Source organism: Physeter macrocephalus, unplaced genomic scaffold (assembly GCF_002837175.3).
Source record: "Physeter macrocephalus isolate SW-GA unplaced genomic scaffold, ASM283717v5 random_518, whole genome shotgun sequence".
In the NCBI taxonomy this organism is placed as follows: domain Eukaryota; kingdom Metazoa; phylum Chordata; class Mammalia; order Artiodactyla; family Physeteridae; genus Physeter; species Physeter macrocephalus.
In genome coordinates this window covers 22,769-47,614 of record NW_021145811.1, presented here as the reverse complement: position 1 = coordinate 47,614, position 24,846 = coordinate 22,769, and the positions used below count along the sequence as shown (strand labels likewise).

General features: G+C 52.3%; 1 protein-coding gene and 2 long non-coding RNA genes across 4 annotated transcripts in view; 2 read left to right on the top strand and 1 right to left on the bottom strand.

The window, feature by feature from the left end:
• Positions 1-3,115: 3,115 nt before the first annotated feature.
• TBX3 (T-box transcription factor 3) lies at positions 3,116-16,782 on the bottom strand. Of its 2 annotated transcripts, XM_024121049.3 has the most exons (8): positions 15,880-16,782; positions 13,935-14,202; positions 12,967-13,026; positions 12,560-12,706; positions 10,515-10,591; positions 9,065-9,222; positions 6,957-7,633; positions 3,116-5,109 (listed from the first exon to the last, which is right to left on the bottom strand). In XM_024121049.3, exons 1-8 carry the CDS (start codon positions 16,266-16,268, stop codon positions 4,648-4,650), a joined length of 2,238 nt encoding a protein of 745 aa, XP_023976817.1. In that variant the 5' UTR covers positions 16,269-16,782; the 3' UTR covers positions 3,116-4,647. The 2 variants fall into 2 exon arrangements, with proteins under 2 accessions (XP_023976817.1, XP_023976818.1); XM_024121050.3 differs by lacking the exon at positions 12,967-13,026.
• LOC114485106 (uncharacterized) overlaps positions 16,032-24,846 on the top strand; it is a 25,299-nt gene continuing 16,484 nt past the window's right edge. The window contains exon 1 of the long non-coding RNA XR_003678583.1: positions 16,032-16,099. This is a non-coding gene — a long non-coding RNA (uncharacterized lncRNA). The remainder of the gene's footprint in view (positions 16,100-24,846) is intronic.
• On the top strand, positions 16,116-20,663 carry LOC114485105 (uncharacterized). Its single transcript, XR_003678582.2, has 3 exons — positions 16,116-16,204; positions 16,776-17,029; positions 20,337-20,663. It is a non-coding gene; the product is annotated as an uncharacterized lncRNA (long non-coding RNA).

Sequence of the window (24,846 nt, the reverse complement as noted above, 5' to 3'; positions counted from 1 at the left end):
ATCCAGAGGGAGGCTCTACACACACGCGCACTCGCACCCCCGCGTGCGCACCCCCGGCTCCTTCGGGCTTGTCGAGACCCGGGAGGAGGGAGCGCAGGGTCGTGACCCCGGCCTCTGCGGAGCGCGCCCTTCGGCCCCCGCAATTAGCGCCGGGAGGTCAGCAGGAACCCGGACGCCTTCACCCGCGGCTCCGAACACAGCAAAAGACGAGCCCCCGCCCTCCCCCTCCGCCGGTCTCCGACGCCTGGGCGCAGCCAGGCTTGGAGCCGACCTTCCCAAGGGGCGGGGGCCGGAGGGCTCAGGCCGGCACCCGCATTTGTCACCTTAAATGTACAAATCACGAAGTCGCTCGGCCCTGCAGGCTGCGGTAGCTGACCCCGGCCCGGGCCCTTTACGGACCACTGCTCACGAGAGAGCCATGTGCCCTTCGTCCCTGTAGACGCGGCCAGGGTAGAAACCGAAAAAAACCAAACCAAACCAGACCAAAACAGAGTTGTAAGGTAAGAAAGAGAAAGCGCATCAGGCAAAGGGGAGTTGCATCCAGGGTAGAATCTGAGTGGTGTATATTGGCGGGGGGGCGGGGGGGGAATCCTTTCTCTCGCCATCTACCCAGCATGAACTTAGGTTATCCCCTGCCCGACAGGGTCGGGGGAACTGGTAGAGGTTTCTACACGGAGCGGCAAGGTACTTGGGAGAAAATTATGAGAGGATCCCCCTCATTGAATTTCCGAAGGCTCTTTGGAAACCCGAAGTCGGGAAGGACTGTTTTTCTCATCTGAGGCCCAAACAGGAGTGAAAGCGATATCCAGGAAAGAGACGACGGCGGCTTCTTCCGACGTTGGGGTGGGAGGTGGGGGGGTGGCGCGGGGGGCAGAGGAGGAGGGGAGCCTGGGCTGGGGTTGGCGAGGATGAGAAGGGGCAAAGGTGAAACGCCCCAGCTCCGGAACCCGGGAGGCACTGGGGAGCCGAGCAAGCGACGGCCACCGGGGCGCGTTCGCGAGCCAGACAGATAGGTGGCACTCGAAGCCCGGGAAAAAAAAGGCGAAGGCGCCGGCCCCGAGTGGCCTCCGCGGCGGCCGCCGCCACCATAAAGCCCGCGGCGAGATTGCGACCGGCGCCAGGTGAGTAATAGGCAACGAAATCCAGAGAGATTGCGAGCCGCTCACCCCCAGTCCATCAGCGCCACCAGAGTTACTCATTAACATCACTATATACAAATAAGATACACGGGAGATTAAAAAAAAAAAAAAAGGCAAGCCCTGGGAGAGGCTAGATACACTTCTGAGCACCGTCCCAGAATTTGGGGGGTGAGGTGGGGAGGAGGTGAGCAAATCTGGACCGTAAAAGAAAAGCATTCCTGCCCTCCTTGAGGTTGAGGCTGTTTTCTGCCCCCACCCCCACTCCACCCCCACCCCGTCTCGGGGAAAGTGCTGCCGAGCACCCCAAGCCGACTGCCACCTTCACGGGGCGCAGGCACTGCGCGTAATCCTTGGGCCAACAACCAGTCCCAGTCGGCTGCGGCCGCTGCGCGTAGGGCGCACTCCCTGGAAATCTTCGGGCCCTCCGGGGAGCTAGCGCCCCAAAGATCCTCAAGCCTTAAAGCTCCCCCCCACCTCACCTCCGACCCTGTTTTCCCTCCCACCCCGGGAGACAGCGCAGGAGAGGCTATGGTGCTCCCCACGTGCCTGGTTGGAGATGGAAGGGGCTGTGCCCCCCTCTCCAAAAGGTCTCGACCTCGATCCCCTTCCAAGTACAGCATGGGGGGGTGGGTCCTCCTTGTCGGCCATTCAAGGGGCCCGAAGGTGACAGGGACTTGGGGCCGGGCTGGCGGGCTCCAGGGAAGGCGGGGGGAGGGCGGCGGCCGCCAGGCAGGCTCCGGCTGCGTCCTCAAGTCAAGGCCCCCGGGGCAAGCAAAGGCCTGGAGAACCTTCCCGTCCTCCCTACCCCCCCCCCGCCACCCCCAACACACACACACACACACCTCCGAGGCCAGGAGGGCGGCGGCCGCCAGGCAGGCTCCGGCTGCGTCCTCAAGTCAAGGCCCCCGGGGCAAGCAAAGGCCTGGAGAACCTTCCCGTCCTCCCTACCTCCCCCCCCGCCACCCCCAACACACACACACACACACACACCTCCGAGGCCAGGCTGGGGTGGGGAGGGCAGGAGACCAAAGACTGTCATGGCCTCACCATTTTTTATTGAATGTTTCAAAGATAAATCGAACTTCAAAAGGCAACTCCCCGAACAGCCTGGAGGCTGGCTGGAGGGAAGAACCGGAGGAGGGTGTCAGCCTCCTGGGTGACTTTTCCCTCGGAGGGGGCCAACTATGCGCCCTGGAATTACCTTTCCCTTGCGGGGAAAACTGCCCTCCTCCCTCCCATGACGCAAAGTTTGCGCAGAGCTGGCCGCGCTCCGCACGCACAATTCGGGCTGAGGCCTCTGAGGGGTGTCTTGGGTCAGCCTGGTCCAATCTGAGACACCGGGGACTACAGGGGGGCGTTCGATTTCGTCCCCTTGTCCTGCAGCTTGGAGGGTTGCTGCCTTGCCAAGCCGGTGCTGGCCACGTGGAGATTCTGCTAGTTTTTGTTTGTTTGTTCGTTTTTGTTTTGTTTTTTTGCACACTGGGGCAAGGAGAAATTGACTTGAATTTCCCAGATCGACGCGCAAAGGGAGAGCGAGCCTAAAACGAAAACGTTCGGATTCGTGCGGGAAACACTGACTTAGGGAGAGAGCATTCTTTTTCCGTTAAAACCTAAGTATCTGAAATTGCTATTCTATCCAATTCTAATCAGGCCCCCCCCCTTCCGTCTCTCGTTTTGCTTCCTAATTTAAAGGAAAAGTAATTTCAGATTGAAACCGCTCCCTTCGCCGCCGCCGCCGCCGCCGCAGAGTAAGGGACTTTTGTTTTTAGTTTTGTAACTTGAGTGACATCTCATTTTGTTTCAGTGGGGGCGGTCTTAATTATTTAAAGGCAAAGAGAAGGGGCTAAAGGAAGCCAGGAGAGAAAGAGGCCCACTCTCCACTTTCAGGAAAGTTCCCTAAAGAAAGCACTTAACACGAGGCCCAAAGACATTTCAATAAAAATTTATTGAAATTTCAATGATATTTTAAAGAGAGGGCGCAAAAATACAGAAAACCAAAGAACTCATCAACAATTATAACACAAAATATACCTTCATGAATTTGTCTTTAAACCAGCTCTCAGCACCTGACTTTTGAACTGTGAATATATATCTCTATAGGCACCAATTCAAAACACCATCAACACTGAAGACAGTAAGTAGTCAATTCCACTTTGTTTTGAAGAAATCAGAGACTAGCAAATACAAATACAAAAGAAAAATCATAAAGTCAAACCACAGCCTCCGCACTCCCCATCCCACCTGCAAGCAATCTCAGAACCACACTCAGGAATTTCAGGTGGGGCTGCAAAGCAGCCCCACCTCCCCAAGTTTTGGTAAAATAGGAAATAGTACTTTTCCCCACGTTTGGACATTAAAAAAATTTTTTTTTTCTTTGCAGACAGCTCTTGAAAAGTGTGTCGGTGTCGGTGCAGAAAGTGTGTTTTCTACTTTTAAAAGCAATCCTGTGACCTTGAAATAAAACTGACTATAGGAAAACAAAACCACAAAACCTGACAGCTGCAATCCTATTTACACAGAGCTATGTACAATGTCAATAAATTAAAGTTTAATTTTTCAAGCATTCATATTCCATCTATTTACAAGAGTTATCAAATAATTACATAAATACTTTGTCTAATAGTCTCGCTTCTTCTTTTATTATTTTTTAAAACCTTGTTATTGCATATACAGGAAAGAGAAAGAACTGCCAGAGGGACAACATGAATCCTGCTACAGAGCTTAGATAAAATAAATTCATTTTTGGTGTTTTCCCCACCCCCTTCCCTTTAAATCATCTGCCTTGGGGTTGTCGAGGATCGAGGAAAAGGGTAAGGGGTAATGTCCTTTTCTCTCTAAAAGCAAGCATTCAAAAATAAAACCCACAAATACATTACTGTGGAACATGCAAAAAGAGACCTATAGCTCTTAAAACATCACAAGAATATTAAAAAGACACAGATTTCCTTAATAGAGACTAAACAAGGATGGCAGGGACTTCCCTCCCCAAACAATGCTACCCAGTAATTTATTTTGAACTGATACGCAGGTCACTAGAAAGTTTTTAATCTTCACAAACAGAATCATGTTAATGTATCCATTTGTCCCCGGTATTTTTTTTTTCAATTTTATTTGTGTTTCCACTTGACACGGTGAAGGAAAAAATATATATATATAAATCTGCACTGGGGGAGCTTTTCAACCCCTCCCCTTCTGGGGCCTGGCTACCTCGATCTTCCCACAGCTTCCAGACCAGCCTCGAAGGAGGTGCTCCGGCCGCCAAGGCATTAACTCCCACCCCCAAGAGCTCAGTGCAACCGACGTTTCTGAGCCAGATCCTGGATGTATAAACCACGCCAAGAAGACAGGACTTGTTTCTAGCACATTCTCTCCAGGGAGTCCGGCACCCCTTCCCAGACAGGGCTGCACAAAGAAGGGCTGACCTCACTGCACGCCCGTGGTTTATCTGACATCCAACAAAGTGCACTGCAGACTGGACTGGAATGGAGAGACTTTTCTGGGGAGGGGTTTACGGGGAAGCGCTGCGGGACCTGTCGGGCTTGGCTTCCAAGCCGCTGACCAGCCGCTGGATGTTCTGCAGTTCGCTGGTGGCCGCCTCCTTCTCCGGGCAGAGTTTGGGCGACAAGGACACGGAGCTGGAGGAGAGCGTGGAGGAGCGGCTGTTGAGTTCCGAGCCCGAGTCCACGGCCACCGAGGCCGGGCTGGCGGCCAGGGCGGCGGCCTTGCCGTCGAGGGGCCCCGGGGCTGCGGCCATGGACGGCAGGGCGGTGGTGAGCAGGCTGCTGCTGTCCGGCACCGGCACGGGGATGGAGTAGGGGCTGTAGCGCAGCCGCGGGCGCATGGTGTTCAGGTTCAGGAACGGGTGGCGGTGCACGGAACTGGAGGCTGCCGCCGAGGAGGCGGCTGCCGCCGCGGCCATGTACGTGTAGGGATAAGGAAACAGGCTTCCGAAAGGCGACATGGCCAGGCCCTGGGCGAGGAAGAGAACGCAGGGGCAGAAGAGTCAGGGCCCAGGCTCTGCGCAGTGGGGAGGAGCCAACCTCATCCATCACCCCTCCCCTCCCCCACCCCTCCCCACCTTGGGCGAGTCCTTAACCTCTCTCCCTGGGGGGTAGGGAGCAGGACACTCAAACTTGTGTCTAGGTCCAAATCTGAGCTGTGTCAACTTAGGCCAAAGTATTCACTCCTTGTGCCTCAGCTTTCTTATACGGCAAAACCAGGGAAAAGTTTAATAATTCGCATACTTATGTGGGACTTTGTGGGTATGAAGTGAGCTGCTGCCTGCAGTATACTTCATACAGGGTGCCTGGCCAATAGGACGGTTGGAAATTCTCCCATAAGAGTCAGTTGTTCCACCTGCTAAATGGGGCTACAGACAGTCTACCCCACAAAAGTAGCTGGGTGAAAACCAGAGGGCATAAAATATTGGACATGCATTTTTTTTTCATTCTTGTCGCTGCTCCACCCCTCCGTCCTCCTACTCCAGTCTAGAAGTTAAAAAAAAACAATCTGGGGAAGATCCTTAAGCAAAAGGAAAAGGGGGGTGGGCAGGATGGAGGGGGAGAGAGTAAAGGGTGTTTGCTATGAACAAAGAAATCACCTAGCCCCAGATATGCTGGTGTTACAGGTGGAGAGACTGAGTTGAGGTAGGCCCCAGGGGTGTAGGAATTCACTCAGCTAGCAAGTGGCAGAAGCAGAATAAAAATCCGGGGACCCTGGCCTGGGTTAGTTCTCTCTGACCCATTGCCTTGGGTACTATTAGTACCTGTTTGCCCAGGCAGGCCCTCGCCTGCCTATCACCTGCCCACCAATGACAGGAGGGTCTCCAGAAAGGGCTAGCACAGGAGATGGGAGGGATGGAGGAAGGGCAGAAGCCAGCCCTTTTCTCAGTCCCCTCCTCCTTCCAGAGGGGGTGGCCAGTCCTGCCTCTTGGCTCAGGGAAGGGAGATGAATGTGCTCAGACAAAACAAAAGGCAAGGGCTTGCAGAAAACCCCATAGAACCTTTTCGCTGGGGTTCAGGGCATTTTCAGCAGCCTGAGACTTCTCCCCAGCTGCTGGAGCCCCAACACAGCTGTCTGAGCCATACACAGGCCGCCAAGCCTGCCACAGCCCCAGCCTGTCCTTCTGACATTTCCCACGTGTGCACAAACGATTAACCCTTTGGGGAACAGGCTGGCCTGTGAGGGGTGGGGGAGCAGGGAAATAGCTTCATATTGGAGGTTCAAGAATCAACTCTTCCCCAGGGAGTCACTTCCCTTCCCAGGCCATGGTCTCTCCCTCCTCTAAGTCTTGGGGGAAGTTTGGCTGTGAAACATTTAAGAGACATTTCAACTCTGAAGCTAAAATCACAGCCTCTGGAAGAGGCCCTGGAGTCTGACTGACTGCCTGGGGTAGAGTCTCAGGTCCACCACCTACCAGCTGTGTGTCCTTGGATAAGTTACTCAACATCTCTGATCTCTGTCCTTTCATCTAGAAGGTGGAGGTGATCATAGGATCACTGAAGTCAGGATAGATCGAGAACTTAGAAGACCGCCCGGCACAAAGTAAGTGCTGTGTAGAGTTATTATCTGTTATTAACATCTAGTTACTCTGCTAGAAATAGCCCTTAACTTAGAAAAAAATTTTTTTTTAAGTTTTGGTGGGGAGTGTGAGGTTATGATGAATCAATAAGTCTTGCACCTAGTAATAATAATGATGATGATAATAATTATTATTATTATTGAAAGCTTCTAGGCAGGGGGACTGGGTGAGTGTCTGCGATCAAAGGGCAGGCAAACGAGAGTGAATGAGGGGCTGGAGAGGCGGCTGATAAATACCTGAGAGGCCAGGACGTGCTGCTGGAGGTGGAAGGGCAGGGTGGCCGCGGACGCCCCCGACAGTCCCTGCGCCGCGGCGGCCGAGGCCATGGCCGTAGAATCCAGGCCCGAGACGCCGGTGGAGGCCCCGGACACGGTGGCCAGCAGGGGCCCCATGCCGGCGGCCATGCTGGAGAAGGCACCCCCCATGGCGAACTGGCCGGGGTGCAGGAAGAGCGGGTGCCCGTTGAAGAACTGCTGGCCGGCCAGGCCGGGGGCGAAGCCGAGGCCGGGCAGGGGGCCCTGGCCCAGGTGCGCGGCGGCCGCGTCCGTCTGCACGGTGAGCGGCGCGAAGGCCTCCTTGCCCGGCAGCGCGCGCGCCTCCTCGGCCTTGGAAGGGGCCGCGCCCTCGCGGCCCGGGCTCCGGCGCTCTTCGGCTCCCAGGCCGCGGGTGCTGGACGAGATGGTGGCCGGGCTGTGGCGCGAGTCGGGCGACGCCTTGTCCAGCCGCCCGCTGTCCCGGGGCCGGCCGCCGGGCTCAGCCACGAAGAGGTGCGCCTTGACCGCCGGGCTGCCCTTGTCCCGGCACGGATCCTCCGACGTGGTGGTGGAGATTTTGGCCGCGTCGCAGGCCTCCGGGCCGTGCTCCTCTTTGCTCTCGGCCTCGGCATCGCTCTCACCCTCGCTGGGACACAGATCTACCATAGGAGGGAAACAAGAGCCAAGCAGAAGGGCGTTAGCTCTGAAACCCGGGCCAGCATAACTCCAGTTCCCCACTTTGAATCCCAGCTCGGCCACTTCCCAGCTGTGTAACCCCAGGAAGCCCCTTAACCTCTCTGCGCCTCAGTTTTCTCATCTGCAAAGTGGGAGTGATGATACCGCAAATTTTAGTGGAAGGATGCAACAAGCTAGTAACAAATTTCAAGTATGTAGATAGAGCAGTACCCCTCCCTCCACAGATCCTTCCTCAAATGGGTAGTGAATTTTACTATTTTACGCAAGTGAGGACTGAGCTCCTACTAGGTCAGACAAAGCCTTTCCTGGCCTTTTTCCCATTCGATTGCAAATTCAGTTTTTAACAATTAAAACTGACTTACACTAAAACTCGCTGCAGGAACACCTTCTAGTTACCCTCTCTTTGTTCCCTGAGTGATTGAGATCAGTCCCTTCCACAAATTTGTGGATTCTTTCAGAAGGATTTGTTTGGAGAGAACCCTGACATTTGAATTGGTAGTGGCAGAAGTGAACACTCCTCCCACAATGCCCGCGCGCGCGCGCACACACACACTCCACTGAGCCTTCTGTTTCCCGTCTCTGCAGACAGAGATGGGTGATAAGCGGCCCACTCACTGCCTGAAGACAATCATGGATTCTCTTTTGCTCTCACCACACCCTCTGTGGGTGTCCTACCAGAAAAAAAAAGAAAAAGGGATCCCATTTTGTGTTTAAAGCTTGAATGGATTGAAGACATAAAGAACTCTCCTTTTATTTCACTTAAAAAACAGGTCTCTTCCTATTGAGAGCATGTGTGTCTTTCCAAATAAATAGTTCTTGCTCTTTAAACACAGGAAACCAACTGGGGATTTGAACAGCTCCTCCCCTCCCATCCCTGCCCTCCCCAACACAGATTCTCAGTGCTCCATCTCCTCTCACAGGTCCAGGGTGGCTCTATAGCTGGACTTCTCTCGGTCACCTTCCCTGTTCCAGGTGGCAGAAAATCCCCCGACTCCTCCCACCCCCAGCCTAACACATTTTAACCTAGAGTTTGAAGATAGAGTAAAAAAAAAGTCAGCTGTTGTTTGGTTGGAGGGGTGGGGTGGGGGGGTGGGGGAAAAAGAAAGAGAGAGAGATGCTCCAGGCCCCCACCCAGAGGGGATACAGGAACTGGGACCACCCCTTCCTCCCTGCCAAATCAGTGTCTGGGGGAAAGGGGTCTGAGCTCTCAGATGAACTTAGGGAAGGGGGACACACCTGATCACCCTTTGTGAGATTTGGCTCCTGTTTACAAACTTCTAGAAGGATCTGAAGCTTTGGAGGGGTCAGGTTCCCTGGTGGGTGCCCCCAGCCCCCAACTCTTCTGGCTTCCAAGACCTGGAGAAATCTGAGAAATCAGAGGTGGCCAGACTTACCTTTGAGGTTGGACGTCCCTACGGTGGAGACGGCCGGAGAAGAGGACTGGGCGAAGCAGCTGAAGGCAGCCTGCTCACTGGAGGACTCGTCGGAGGTGCCGTTCTCCTTTTTGTGTCTGTCATCGAACACCCTCATGGACTGCAGGGTGAGCTGCTTTCTGTGGCAGAAGCCCACACACAGCCCGCGTTACACATCAGAACAGGATTTTCCCCTCACCGTCCGCCTCACCCTCTCCAAAGAGGCGCACACACGCCCAGGGGGACGGAGGGGGAAAGAGGCTTTGGGTGTATTTATTCAAGACCAGAGGGTTTCCTTAGGGAAGGGGTATTGGCTGGGGCAGTGAAATCTTGTTTAAAAGTAAAGAGCAACTTTGGGCCTCACACCTCCCCAGGGGTTACTGATTGCTCCTTTGGGAGCTGCAGGTCCAGGTGATGGGAAGATAATGTCTTCGTGAGGAGGAGGACCATACCTGGTGACCCTGAGCCACTAGATATCAGGTTGGGCCATCTCATGATCATGCATTTGTACCTGGATTTCCCTGCCCTCAGAGTTAAATGGGAAGGCAGGAGGAGTTTGAGTCTTTGTTCTTGTGAATTAGACATGAATTATGATGTCATCTTATGAAATAAACCATGATATGAAAAAAAAAAAAGTAAAGAGCAAGAGGGGAGATTGGAGCCAGCCAGAGACAGCTGAGCAGCCTGTCTCACAGACGGAGGGGGACAGAGGACTCAAAGCAGTGAACACAAAGAGCGGGCCAACTCCGCATGGGTTGCTAAGATTGGGAAGAAGTGGTTATTTCATGGTGCACTTTACTGTAATCGGTTCACCAACACATTAATCGGACTAAAAAAAACCTATTTTGATGTGAGAAATTATTTCTTAATACCCATCCCCTCCCCCAGGGGATAGGTTAAAAATTGGGGCTGATTTTCTGGATTTTCGAAATTCTTTGAACGTGGGTGGGGGAGGGGAGAGCTTCTTTTATATACCATCCAGCTGTCTGCTTAATGCAGAATGATACATGTCCTCACAGAAGGAGGGGGCCATAGATGTCTCCAGGGGCTTCAGTTCTGTCTGAGGGTATTTGCCAGACAAGACTGCAAAAATTCCAAGGCATTTTGTGAATGGCTTAGTCCTTTCCTGGGACCTGCCCAGGATGAACTTAAACTAATTCGAAATTAATAGGCATCTGTATATAATCTGTATCCCTGATACTTTTCTTGCAGAGACATCTTTCTATGGGGTGGCCTAGTTAACTTCCTTTAAGGTAACACGGAAGAGGTAGAGAAAGTAGTGTACCGAAATCGGTAAGGGGCATCAAACTGTTTTCCACCCTTCCCCCACCCTTCTCAAGATAAGTGCCTGCATCCCACTTCTAACAGTTGAGTCTCCGGACCTAGAAAAGCGATTTTCTAAATTATCTGAGAAACAACTGTCTCAGCTCACCTTTTTTCTCTCCTGCCATTTCCAGTGTCCCGGAAACCTTTTGCAAAAGGGTTGTTGTCTATTTTTAACTGAGTTATCTAGAGAAGGAGACACAAGCAAGAAAGAGACACTGGCTTCATTTTCTAGAATGTTCTGGAAGTGTTTCCCCCCAACTCATTAATCTACTAGAAATCTGACTTCCAACCACCAGAGAAGTCATTTGGATAGGCCAGGTTGAAGAGAAAGAAAGAGGGGAACACAGAAGAAGTTTGGAGGGGGCCAGGAGGAAAACCAAAGGAAACTGTGCCATGGCTGGCATCTCCCATTGGAGGCCAAACCAGGGATTCCAGGCTGAAATGATCCTGCCTGGGCAGACAACAGCTTGGGCTTAGAAATGGAAAAGCTGTCAAAGGGCAACGTGTAGATCTTAAAATTATGCTTTCCTTCAGATTTTTTATACAGTGCAATGATCATAAAATATGTTATGGTGTATTTCCTGCCCCAAAACACACGCACAAACATACACACAGCACATCCTCCAACCTTTTCTGTAAATCTAATAAAATGATTTATGGGATTTCACTACCCTTGTGCTGGAGTGGGCTTGATTTTTTTTGCTGGGTGTCGGGGGAGTGTGTTTCAGGAATTACGATATTGACAATTATAGATTTAGAAGGACTGAATGACCACTGGAAACATTTGTTTTCATTTATATGCCCTGCCACCGCCATTGGGTGGAGAAGACCCATGGCCTCTTTGATCAAAAATGCTATATTTTATTATTCCGTTAACAACTTAGATTCATAGGATTCTGGGTCTAGAGGGTGTGTGCATTTCTATACGCTGAGGAAAAATAGTATGTAACCTTTCAAATCCCTTCCCTGCAGTGGGGTCGGGGATGGGGAGGATGTATACAGAGTTCGCTAGAGGTGGGAAAAGGGCCCCTTGGATGGATTCTTGTTCTTGGAATAAATCCTGTTTGCACTTCTTGTAGGGAGAGGAGGTCCTGATGTCCTAGTCTCCAGACCAAGGAACCAGACCTGGAACACCCCCATCAGCGGGCCACAGAGGACCCACCCATAGTGAGAGTGAATTCAAAATGTAGGGTGGCGGCGTCTAGTGAGCTGGACTGGCACTGAGGTCCAGGGTTCAGAAGTTGAAGGGCAGAGGTCCTCAGGCCCCCCACCCCCCTACCCCCGCCCCCATTAACTGCCTGCTAACAGCCAAGCTGGCGACTGGTGAACCCCCAGCAAGAGTCACTTTCTCTGTGTCTCTCTGTGCACACGCCCATGACCTTCGGGCCACCATAGCTTTACATACCAGGTGCTGCCTGCTGTTCCATTTGGGGGTACTCCTAATCCCCGGCCTCAGGCCCAGGGAGAAAAAAAAAACCTTCAAATGAAGTGGTGACTTTGGTCATCTCATCTCAAAAGCCTCAGACAACTCAATTAGCATGACCCTGTGATCAGAGTAGGTTTTTCCAAACACACACACACACACACACACACACACACACACACACACACACACACACCATAAAAAACACAGCAGCGTAAAAGGTAATAAAAACCAGACCAGCTACTCGGGATTTCTAGCTAGGGGAGAAAATCTGGTCTCTGCTGGGACTCTCCTCCCAAGATCCCGAATGGCTTTTGCCTTCAATTTTAGCTGGTTCCTTTCGAACCTGATTTCTTGACCCTTCTTCCTGAAGTGGAAGAGGATGAACCTTGAAACCAACAGGAGAAAGCCCTGGGTCGGGTGGGGCGGGCAACGGTAAGGACGAGTGGTTACAGGAGCTTCTCACTGGCAAAGTTAGTGTGGCATTGTTTTCACTCAGCACTGGATTCCTAGCTGGTCAAGTTTTTTTTTTTTTTTTCCTTCTGCCTCTGCAGTGTGCCAGTGCCCCTTCCCCGCAAAGCTCCACTGAAGATCAAATCACAAAAGAAAAATCAGACTCCCATCCCAATGCTCTTGTAACTTTCTTATCCTCTCCCCAGAGCAGCTTAAAGGGGGGAGGGGAAGTGGGTGTTAATATCACGATTAAAAAGAAAAGCGACTCTGGTTACCTTATCATTCTGGTATGCGGTCACAGCGATGAATTCGGTTTCGGGGAACAAGTACGTCCGAAAAGTACTATAAGGAAGTTTTAAGATGTCATTGGCCCTCACAATGTGGAAGCGGGGCTGGTATTTATGCATGGAGTTCAGTATAGTCTGCAGGGGCCGGAAGAGGAGAGACACACATCACAAGAGGATTTAGTGGGAAGAACAGGACCCTAGGACCCGTCAGGCCGACGTCTACCCCACCGAAGGACACCACGCTTGTACCGAGCCCACCTCCTTGGAGTACCTCTGTGGGAACATTCAGCTCCCCACGTAATCTTCTGGAGAATCCAAATTGTTCCTCAATTTCCAAAGCGTCCTCCCCCACCCTCACCATCTAAGGTTGATTCGTACCTTGAACCCTAGCCTACCTGAGTACCAAAACTATAATTCCCCTGCCACGTTGCTTGATCACTTGGGAAGGCCAAAGTCTTAAAAGATAGAGAAAAACATGCATTTTAATTTACAAAATGATTCAGTCTTTTAAGTGCCCACTAATTGACGAGCCCAATCCACTTAAAGCCCTGAAAGGCTGAACTCTAGAGAGGAATATTTATGCCTTAATCAAATCAAGGGCTTCAAATGCAATTCCTGCCCCCTGAAGATATTTCCGCGCCATTCACGTCTTCCTGGGCCTAATCTTTCTGCTTATTCCTCACTTATCACTCTGTTTATTTTATTGAAATGTTGGGGAGGCGTAGGGGCAGGGGGCAAAAGGTCCTTTGCTTGACTTTTACAAGCAATCTAAGTCTCCTGAAAGTTTCTAGGAACTCCCTCCCTGAATCCATACATATACTCCCAACACACATGCAATTTTTGTACTGGGAAACCTAAGTCTCATTTCTAGTAAACCTGACTTTCACCTAAGCCCAATTCTTTTTTAGTCCAAGGGAAGGACATCTTTCAAAATCTGTATTCACACCCTCTCACCAACACAGTCGAGACTTCGAACCTTAAAACTCCCCTAAGCAACAATATGGCTGGTTTCAAAATAGAAGTTTGATATTGTAAAACAAATCCTTTACGAACATCTACCTCTGACACTGATTTCACGTCTTCACGATTGCTTTTTAACTTCCCTGTCAGGTCAAACAGTTACCAAGACCTGGACTTGCCATAGAACCTGAGCCTCACTTCTTTCAGAATGCCAGGCCTTCCATTATCTGAAGAGAAACACCCTGGAATTCTCTCTCCATCTCTTTGCGGATCGAGCAAGTTTGCTATGCTTGGCAACTGACAGCGAGGGAGAAACTCTTGATTTTACATGGAAGGTGGAAGCACTGCCTTTGCTAGAGAGAAGAGAGAGAAGATTTTATCCAAGGGAAGCAATGAAACTTACAAATCCGTGTTTGTCCGAAATGTTGTTGGTGAGTTTCAGTTTGTGGAAAGTGACAACTTTGGACATCCACTGTTCCCCGGTGGCAGGGCTGTCGGGGTGAATGTACATTCTCTTTGGCATTTCAGGATCAGCCTTTCCCGCCACCATCCACCGAGAATTGTGAAATTTATACCGACAGTCATCTGCAGCGATAATGTCCATCAACAAAATATATTTGGCTTTTTTATCCAGCCCTGAACACCTTACTTTAAATGGAGGAAACATTCGCCTACGAGGGGAGAGAAGAGAGAAGAAAAAAGGAAAAAAAAAATCACTCAGTTTCCCGGGTTTGATCTTCTACCTAAAATATTTAAATCAAATTTAAAACTTTCTATTACATTTGATGAGCTTGTGCCATTCAGAATAGGGCGACTGGATGCAAAGTTGTTTCCTTCCATCCACAACAGAAGGATTAAATATGCTCAAATGGCTCTATTTTAAATGTCCCAAGATTCAAAACGAATGAATTGTGGCACCCGATTTCTCTACATCATCTAATAATTTCTTTGTAATTTTTCTGGTCTCTTGTATGACTTCATAGATTGCCCTCCTTAGAGGGAAATTTCTGCCTCTGCCTTTTCCTCTGCCTTTTCTGGGTGTCTAGTTGTAAACAGCTTGGGTAGGATTTTAGTCAAGTTCAGTCAGTCGAGGTAGAATTTTCCACCACCCATTGATGAGAAAATGTTAAACGTATCAAGAAAAGAAATGTCAAGTTGCACCCCTCCCTGCTGTGGAACAGCAGTCCCGCTGCTGGCGAAATGAAAGTGTACTTCGGTGAGTTCTCAAAACGAATTCTGTAGATTGGGGCGGACGCCCAGGCCTGATCACCAGCCTGCCTATCGCGCCGCTAACCACATTCTCCCCACTGCTCGGGCCAGTTCAAAACGGCAAGAGTCCACCACCAAATTGCTTTTTACTTTCCAGAGGCATTGGCATTCTGTACTTTTGACTTAAAAGGGAGCAGAGAGCGGGTCGCTGTGAAACTGCCTGTGTGTCTTCTGGGTTGGAGGATTTTATGGCAAACTTTGGCCTCATTTAGCTTGGAAAGACACAGGAAACTAAAGACCTCAAGAGAGGGATTTTCTTTTTATTCCTTCAACTTTATGCCTTGGTAGACGTCAATGCCATGTAAAAAAAATCAGGGATTTTAAGCGACAGGCACATTTTGGTCAGGCAAGGACCTCTAAACGTTATATTAAATGTGGTTGATAATATTCACACATGAAACAGCAGTATGGGGCTCCCTACTGGCTCCTTGGGTCTGCAAACATAATCTTAATTAGCCAAAATTGCCTGTTGAACTCTCCCTCCATTACAGACACACGAAGCAGTATGGACAAACCCCAAATGCCCTTCGGTTTCTCTCTGACGCTGGCAGGGGCAGGCTCAGGCCCCCTCCAGACCCAGAGGCTAGGCTGGAGGGCAGAAAAGGCAGGGCAGCTCCTTCCAGGCCTCCTGCTACCACACAAACAAAAAGGGCTGTAAGTGTTTCTCTCCGAGAGCAAAATGAGCCAGACAAAAATACAACATCTACAAAGACACGAGGATGTTCCAGAAAGGTTTGAAACAATGAACTGCCTGCAATGGGGTGCTTTTCTTTCTTCCTGCAGAGATGTCTGGGCAGCACTGAAAAAATTCTACCTATCCTGTAGGGAACCCGGGATGCAGACCTAGGTAGGAAAAACGGCCGGCTGCAGATGCCCAGGTAAGCTGAAATCTCCTACCACAGGGGCAGGGCCCGGGGAGGTCTCTGTACACGGTTCTGGTACACAGTTCTGGGGGAATTGTGTTTGCCTCTAAGCCGGAATAACTGGCAAACCGACCGTTCTGGGAGGAGAGAGAGAAAAGGAGGAAAGAAACCTTCAGTGGTTTGGGGGAGGGGGCCCGCTGCTTGCCGCTTGCTTACCTTCCCGACTTGGTAATGACCATCTCCGTGCCCCGCTTGTGGAACTGATCCCAAAGTTCTTTGGCCTCGAGGTGCACCTTGGGGTCATCCTCCACTTCTTCTTCCGGCTCCATGGTCTTCAGAGGCCTCAGATGTGTCTGCGGCCCCAGGGACGAGAAAGGGATGCCGGTCTCGGCCGCCCCCACCAATTGATCCATGATCGGCTTGGCCAGGGCGCCGGGTAGGGAGAGCGCCGCCGCGCCGTTGGGCGGTAGAGTCAGAGCGGGGAAAAAGGGCGGCTGGTGACCCAGCACCGCGCTCATGGCGAAGTCCGGCGCCCGGTGAGGTAGGAACGGATGGTAGGCCATGCTTGTCCCAGGAATGACCGGATCTCTCATGGAGAGGCTCATCCACTCCAGGAGGGGCGCTGGGCTCCAGCCGGGGACAAGTCCGCAGCTGCTGTTTTGTTTTGTTTTTGTTTTTTAACAGCAGCGCATAGTTTGGAGGGGGAAAAAAAAAGCGAAAGAAAAAAAAAAGGGGGATCACAACTAAAGCACCTCAAAGTGAGGGGAGGGGGAAGTGTCTTTTCGGGAGGGGAATGCCGCTTTTAAAGAGGGCAAGGCGAGAAATCAGGAGACATAGTCGCTCGGATGACTGTCCTTGTGTCTTGCGTTTTCAAAAAGCCGCTCCTGGAAGTCGGTTTACGAGGCGAGAGGACCGAGCAGGGTCTGGACTCGTGCCGGAGCCCTGCCGCTTGGCTCGAAATAGACACGCCAGCCCTCGGTCCCGGCAGTCCCTCCCCAGCCCCCAGTTCTTTGTTGCAAATGCGAACGGTTCTCCTAGGAGACTTTTTACCTTTTCTTCTCCTTCTTCTTCCCCCGCCCCCCTATCTCTCTGCCTCTCCCTCTGGCTCGCAGGAGGCGTCTGCAGTTGCGCTAGACCGGCTTGAACTGCGAGCGAGAGAGCGGAAAAAGTCTCCCTCCTTAAAAAAAAAAAAACAACAACAACAACTCTGATTGAAGCCCTCTTCTACCAGCGCTATCAAAACTTGAACTGCAAACGGGCTTCCGTTCGCCCTCCTCCTCCTTCCTCTGCTCCGAGCCTGGTGTCTGGGTTTCAATCCGAATCTTGGTGTGCTCTTCTCCCGCGCCTCTCTTCCTTGTCCTAAAACGTGAGCGAATTCGCTTCCTAAATCTGCGTCCAGACGCGCAGGGCAGGGAGGATTTAGGGGGGAGGAGGGGAATGAAAAGAAGGGAGAGAGAGAGAGAGAGAGAGAGGGAGAGAGACAGACAGAGAGAGAGAGAGAGAGCGCGCGAGGAGAGGGAGGGAGCGAGAGAAAGCCAGAGAGAGCTCCTCGCCACCCTCCTCCGCCTCTAGAATTCCCCGGGCGTCTGCTCGGCGGTCTAGAAGGTCGGGCTCTGCTGTGGGCTGCGGAGAGCCGGAGGCCTCTTGATTGGCTCTTTGACGCTTTCGGACCAATTGTGTTGCTGCATAGGCGTGGTTTTCACAGGTCGAGTGCTGGGGGATAGAGCCGAGTTATAAAAAGAAGGTGTCGGAAACTGTAACGTCGCAGCGCCGCATCGGTACTACTGCCTGTCCTGTGAATATGTCAACATGATCAGAGGGAGGGCGGGGAGCCACTGGGGAGCGCGCGCACCGAGTCGCCTCTAGGTGGCTTATCGAGAGATCGCCGCAGCCTCAGAGCTCGCTCGCTCTGGCTCAGCCCACGTCTGAAATGCCTCAGTCATCCAGCCCGGGATCGAGGGAGGAGGCCGGGCATGGAGCACGGGGGAGGGAGGCGGGAGCGAGCGAGCCGGGCCAGGAAGGCGGAGAGAGCACCCGGCGCCGGGCAGGGGCGCTCGCCTCTCGCGCGCTCGGTTCGCCTCTGGCCGCCGCGGCCGTTTCTCTCTCCCGCTCACTCTCTTAGCCCGGCCCCGGGCGAGCCGAGCGGACGGCCCAGCCTCCCGCGAGCTGCCCTCCGGCCGCCGGGCGCAACAAAAGCCGATCGCCGCGGAGAGGCGAGCGCCGCCGAGTCTCCAGGCTTGCGCGCTCTTCCAGCCCCACGTGGAGCCAAGCTCCTCCCGGCCGCCACTAAAGGGCTCCCGAGCTCGGGTGTCTCTCGGTGCCGGTCTCCCCGGCAGCAGGGCTCAAGGGCTCCCGAGCACACGGATGCGGGCAGATCTCAGCCCACGCTGGTGGGGGCTCCCGCTCCACCATGCCCCACCCGAAACTATGCGCGGAGACCCAAATACTCCTAGCACATCTGTACGCGAATATGCGCCGGCCCACTGGGACCCAGCCACCCGCGAAAACCACGTACACGCAAACACTTAGTCTGCGCGGCGCCCAGGTCTGCGCTCAACTGACTCCGGGAGGCGGACTCGGGCTTTTCTGAAATACATTTACCAGCCCTTTTAGATCTCGTCTTCCATTTGGAATTGGGCTCCCGATTTTCCACCTGAATGTGTGTGTGAGTGCAGAGGGGAGAGGGGAGATCTAAACAAAGTGAGCGCAGCGAGGGACTAGGTTCTGGGCCTGTCCCCGTCCAGCCGCCTCCCTCCCTTCGGCGGCCGGCTCGGTGAGGAGCTGGTAGGGGGAGGTGCGCCAGCCCTGTATCTTCTCCAGGCATCGCACTTATCTCTCCGTGCCTCAGTTCTTTCTCCACCCGGGGACTTATCTCGGCAGAAGTCGGGGGGTGAATTTGTAAAACAAATCGTGAAACGCCCCCATCCCAGAGGCAAGGTGACCGGCTCCAATTCAGGTAGGGTGGGGGGGCCTAGGCAAGGGTGAAGGGGAGGGAGGTAACCGGATCTTAGCTATCAGACCTGTCGCCGAATTGGTAACTGTTACCGCAGGTCTCTGTCCGGGTCAGAGGATTCCCCAGACCCACATTTCCCATTTCTGGGGGCCAATGAGTTAGGCCGTCCCTGCTTGGATGGAGGGAAATCTTGGGGACAATATTCTTTTACCCTTCGTGAGTTGGGAGCTTCCTCCAGTGGAACGAAGGAACGGCTGATGGCGCGGCCTAGGGGGTTAAGAAACCCCAGGCTTGGGATGTGTGTGTGTGTGTGTCTGTGTGTGGACAGCCAGTACCGTCCTCTCTTACATTTTGCCTCGTGTACCCCCTAAGCCCCCAGCTCCCAGACTCCGAAGTGAGAGCAAGTGGGGGGTGAAAATGCAGTTCCATTGTGGGCCAACCGCGCCGAGATAGGGGCGGAACTTTTGAGGCGACAAGATTTTCCAGCCTCGCATTTTTGACGCACATGGTTAAGAGCGCTTGGCGCCAGCGCTAAGAATTCCCTGAAGTCACCAGAGAGAATAGAGTGGTTCTGCGAACTCCGTCTGGCTCGCCACCTCGCCCCTTTCTTTCCCTTTCGGTCTTTTACTGGCGTCCTCACGGCCTCTCTCTGCCGTGGTGGAGCAAGAGGCGGCGGGGGCCAGGGTGTCGGCTCACAACGCCCCCCTCCCGCGTCCCTGGCGGCCCGATCCCGAAGGGTGCGAGAAGCCAGGCCTTCCCCCTTCTTACACCGACCACGGAGGTCACCACTGGGTTTCAAGAGTCTCTGGAGGCTGAAACCCGCCCCTCCCCCACACTGCTGGCCGCCGGAGCCCGGGGCCTCACTGCTGCGCTTTCAGGAGCGGCCCCAAACCCCCGGTCTGGTTTTGCCTGCACTCGCCGGCCAATCTCTGCCCCGACGCTCCGACTAGAAGGAAAGTAATTCTGCAACCACGAGATGACTGACCCACCCCCCAACTCGGTGCCCCAAGCGTCCAGATGCCCAGAAGAGAGACATTTTACTCGGTCCTCCGCATTCTGGCCTCCCTTCGGTTTGGACGTGGGAGGGGAGCTTGCTGATTTCACTTGTAAATAGCTCGACTTGCCTTTGGCCTCAACTGCGGAGGTGGACCTAGCCTCGATTTCTGCCCCTCACACGGCCCCCTCCCTCACGTGCCTATTTTTGCCCGTAGCTCTAACTTAACCCTGGGGTCATCCCAGTTGCCACTCCTGACCCCCACTCCCACTCCAGCGCGCAAGGGAGGAGGGGGGAGAGGAAAGTTTGCGGGGTTCTGAATCGAAAATGTCGACATCTTGCTAATGGTCTGCAAACTTCCGCCAATTATGACTGACCTCCCAGACTCGGCCCCAGGAGGCTCGTATTTTGCAGGGAGGCCGCAGTAACTTGGGATCAAAAGCTGGAAGGTGCGAACTCCTCTTTGTCTCTGCGGGGCCGCCGCGCCCCCCTCCCGGTGGGTGATAAACCCACTCTGGCGCCGGCCGTGCGCTGGGTGATTAATTTGCGAACAAACAAAAGCGGCCTGGTGGCCACCGCATTCGGGTTAAACATTGGCTAGCGCGTTCCGAAGACTTGTGCCAGGCCTGGCGGCCGGGAGAACTCGCAGGCCAGCGCGCCCTGGGCCCGGGCTTTTAGGCTCTAGCCGCGGGCTCTACACGGTCTTTTTTTTTTTTCTCCATGCAGACCTCCTCGATCTTGTCTTTCTCCCCGCCTCACGTTCAACAAAAGGCAGACGGGAAACACGGAAGGAGCCTGGCCCTGGGCAGAGCCTGAGAAACGGTGCTTTAAAAGAGCGGGAGAAGGGGGCCAAATTTTGAATCCGAGAGGACGCGCGGAACTTCTGGTGTCCCCCCAATATTCCTCCATCTTTTGCAAAGAGTATTCACATAATTGTAGGCCTGAATTTTTTTTAATTAAAAAAAACCCCAACACACACCTCTCCAAATCTGTGATGTCTGCAGAGTTTAAAGTGAAGAAGTAGTGAGTGCGGATTTTAAAGTGGAGGGCCAGGAGGAGCCTCAGAATAAGTGGCGTATGTGCACACGCGCGCGCGCGCAACCCAATCACCTATCCTCAGACCAGGCCAAGGATGCGGCAGGCAGAGAATGCTAGTCTTGCCGAAGAATTCCCCGGGAAGCCTCTGCTGATCCCACTTATCCCTATGACACAGCCTGCCTCAAACTATAAAGGGGGCAAATCGACCCTTTTGTGACCGAATGGTGTTTATCTGAAGTTTACAAAGGGGGGGGGGTGGAAGGGGAAAGGATGGTGGGTAGGCGGGGTCGTTTACTTTGGCAAGTTTGCTGTAAATATTTTCTTCAGCATGTGTGAGGTCTGGCGAGGGACTATTACACGCTTATTCCCTCTTAAACTTTCACCCACCGTTTGCCGCGGAGCTTTTTTTCGGTCCGAGGTGTCCCTAAACGGGGAACTCTGTTGACATAAGGACATCCAGGGGTTTCTCCAGGGTTCTCAGGCTTAATTAAGAAGTTTACTACGGGAGTCGGTCAAGACGTAAACTTCTTCTGGGGAGGGGCTTTCTGGGTAGAGATGGTTCCCTGTTTCTGCCCAGTGCCCCCCGCTCATGGGATACCAGGCTTTTTTTTTTTTTTTTAAATATTGACAAGCGTTGAAACTGACTAGGTGCCCGCTACAGGACTCCCATCCTCCTTTGCGCTCAATTCCCCTAAGCCGGGACCTGATTTTCTTATCGCGGACCTCAGGGAGGCAGCTCCCTCGGGAGTGCCTAGGTTACTGCTCTTGTTTCCTCCCGCAAATCGCCGCTAGCACCCTCCTCCCCACATTAGCACTCCTGTGCTACCCCAAACCCTGACTCTCCCACACGCAGCTCTGAAGCCAAAGGAGGACTTCACAGACCTGGGAGGCTTGATCTTCCTCCTGGAGTTTCGCATCTTCCCTCGGCGCGCCCCGCCCGCCCCCCGCCCCCCGCCCCCAACTTGCTTTAAGAACCTAGTTCTTCTCTCGGGTCTGGAGGCTTCAGGATCAATCTCTTTGGTCAGTTTCCCCATCTTTCTTCCCTCCGGGGTAGGCACAATCCTCTTGGTTAGATCAGACAGGGCACCCATTTCTGTTTCTCTTCCTTTCTTTTTTTTTCTTTTGGAACCTAGTTCTTCTCTCGGGTCTGGAGGCTTCAGGATCAATCTCTTTGGTCAGTTTCCCCATCTTTCTTCCCTCCGGGGTAGGCACAATCCTCTTGGTTAGATCAGACAGGGCACCCATTTCTGTTTCTCTTCCTTTTTTTTTCTTTTGGCTCTCTTATCTCTCTATGTCTTTCAAGATTCTGTGACTGCAGATCTGTGGTCTTTCCTGTGTTTTCTTTTACTTTCTCTTCCCTCCCTGGCATCTATCCTGTTCTTGGCTTCTATATGTCTTCTCAGTCTACCTCCCAGCCTTTACTTCTCTTATTCTTTCTGTTTTTGATTTACTCTTTTCTATTCTTTCTTCTTCTCCCTTTCTATTTTCTCTGGCTTTCTTGGTCCTCTCTGAATTCTCTCCTGCCTTTCTGTATTTCTGGGTTGCCTCTGTATTTCCCCCCTCTCTCCCTCCCTCCTCTTTTCCAGGAACCATGACAGGCTGAAGATACCTCTTCCTGGGATTCAAGTAAACACCTTCCCCTCACACCCCTGGCTGGGGAGATAATGTGTCCTAAGAGATAGAAGAGCACTGGGCCCATTTGTGTTGGTTGGAAGTATCACTTTCTGCTTTTGGTATCCCCAAAGTCACCCTTTTCCCCAGAGCTGGCTCTCACCCGTGTTCCAATGCTCTGATCTCCCGTCCTCTCTCTCTCTTTCTCTCTCCCCCTCCTTTCCAAGGCAGGAGCCCAGGGTGAAGGGCAGCATGTTGGGTTCTAAACCCCAGCTTCTAGCCTCTGTCTCGCCCCAGCAGCACAGGGCTTTCCTGTAAGGCACATTTCCCTGTCCTCTGACAGCCCTCTAAATTATTGATTAGGGCGATTCAGTACAAGAGTCTGAAGTGTGTGTGTGTGTGTGTGTGTGTGTGTGTGTGTGTGAGAGAGAGAGAGAGAGAGGGAGAAGATTGTCAAAGTTGTCTAGCTTGGGGAAGCAGTATTTTTAGTACACAGGCTCACTTTGGCGCCAGTTGGTTTATGCTGTTTCTAGAGCATCATTCGTTATACACTTAATCCATGCTTATCATACCTCCCTTTAATGTAAATATGTTTTTGGCAGAGGCAAAATGAAAAGATTTCACCCTCTGCATTATTCTTATTAGCACCCACCTTTCATCAAAGCTGATCACTCTGCAAAATGGCAAATTTGTAAACGGCTAGTGATTTAGAGAAGTTGGAAGGGAAACAAGGAGGGAAGGATGAAGGAAGTGTGTGTGTGTCTGCGGAGCACGCCTCTCATACATCTGTGAAGGTTTTTTTCCCCTCTCTTTCTCTGTCAGGAAAAGGAACTAATTGTGTGTTCCTAATTTCAAACCAATCTACATCTTCAATGCTCTCTTTGTGTGTTTTACCCAATTACTTTAAAAAAAAAAACCCAAGATAATGCAATGGACATTTCTTAGTCCAGCAGAAATGAATTCACTAGGAAGAGGCCGGGGATTTTTCCTCTCATCTTATCTGACCCAGAATCTGCAAGAAGCAGAGGCAGAGCTGACTTTGGCCTCAGGCACCAGGCACCGTTGACCACCCAAAATCTTTCTTCCTTCAATGTCCTCGTTCCAGATTTTCAGTAGAGACAGGTAAGGGTATAAATGGCTCTTCAGCGATGTGTCCCAAGAATGTGGCCTGGGGGTGTGGTGGAGATCTCGGGGACAGAATACTTTTAAAAGGGTGAAGGGAAATATATTCTCCAGTCCCCAACTGCAGATTGAGGGTGTCAACTGTACAGGAGCCCTTAATTCTGTGACTTCCTTCTTTTGCTTCTATCCATTATTTCTGGTGTTGTTGTTAGGTGCCAGGGGCACCGGGGCAGTGGGGTCTTGCCCTGTAAGAGCCGACGGGACGGAGGGAACAGGGTGATCTGTAAGTGAGAGGCCATGGCAAATCAGATGACCGCTACTGTCAGGGAGGTTGACAGGCAAAGAAAGATCAGCTCCTCCAAATCTGCTGAACTAACTGTCCCCCGGTAGCCACAGACACGTTTTCTCAATTTGAGCACAATATCCATTACTGTTTCCCCTACTGGGTTTCAATTAAAAAGGGTGAGAGCAGAGAGGGAAGGCAGGAGATAAATGAAAGGGACCAGTGAGCACCGAAGTTTTGTGTGTGTGTGTGTGTGTGTGTGTGTTTCCTCTCTTCCTCCCATTTCTTTCTTGTAGCCTCACCACTGCTCCTTGCCAGCCAGACAATCTGCCTGTCTTCCCAAAGTTAATGTTTTCATGTCTCCCACATCCATAAGGGTGAAGACATAGGAAAGGAGGTAACACTGACGGAGATTCTTTCATATCCACTGAAGCCCCCAGGAGATATAGCTGTCTCTGGGGGAGCGATGGCTTTGGGGAGGAATTTGCCTTGCCTGTGTGGTCAGGGGGTTTTGGGGGATTGGAGGGGTGTGGGCATTTGGTGTTCCAGGTTTTACTGTCATATTGGAAACTGATCAAATTCCTCCTCCCTTGTACAATCTTACGGACAATATACCCTTTTGAGGTTCTAAGACACGGGGTGTTTGGAAGGTGATTTCACCTGCTCCCCTGGCAGGCTTGGCAGATAGAGGGCTTACACACCTGCTTCCAAGGCCAGGATTTGGGTTGCGGATGCAGGATCCTGACCCCAGGCCTAGCCTGTCTGTCGCCGAATGGCTGCCAGCTCTCCCGCCAGACACACCTCTCACAATTGGGAATCAGGCACCAGCTCCTTTACTCACTCTGCGTTCTGTGATCACTGAGCCTCTACCACGGCCACTCAGAGAACTGCGCAGGGGTCGCTGCACCTCGGTGTGTTAATTACCTGGCAACCTGGGGCGCCTCTTCCTCTGTGTCAGTAAAAGAAATAAGAGTCCTCAACAATGTGACTTCATTTTAAGTCGGAGATGCCTTGCTCCTGACCCAATCATCCTTGTCTCCAAATAATACATAAATCCTGTTCCGAGTCTTGTGGGATATCCAGGGAGTGACTGGTACAAGCCAGAGGGACAGTCCTCTGGCCCTCAACCGCAGCTGAAGGCTTGGGTGAAAGTTTTGGCCTTAGAGATCCCAGAAGCCTTTA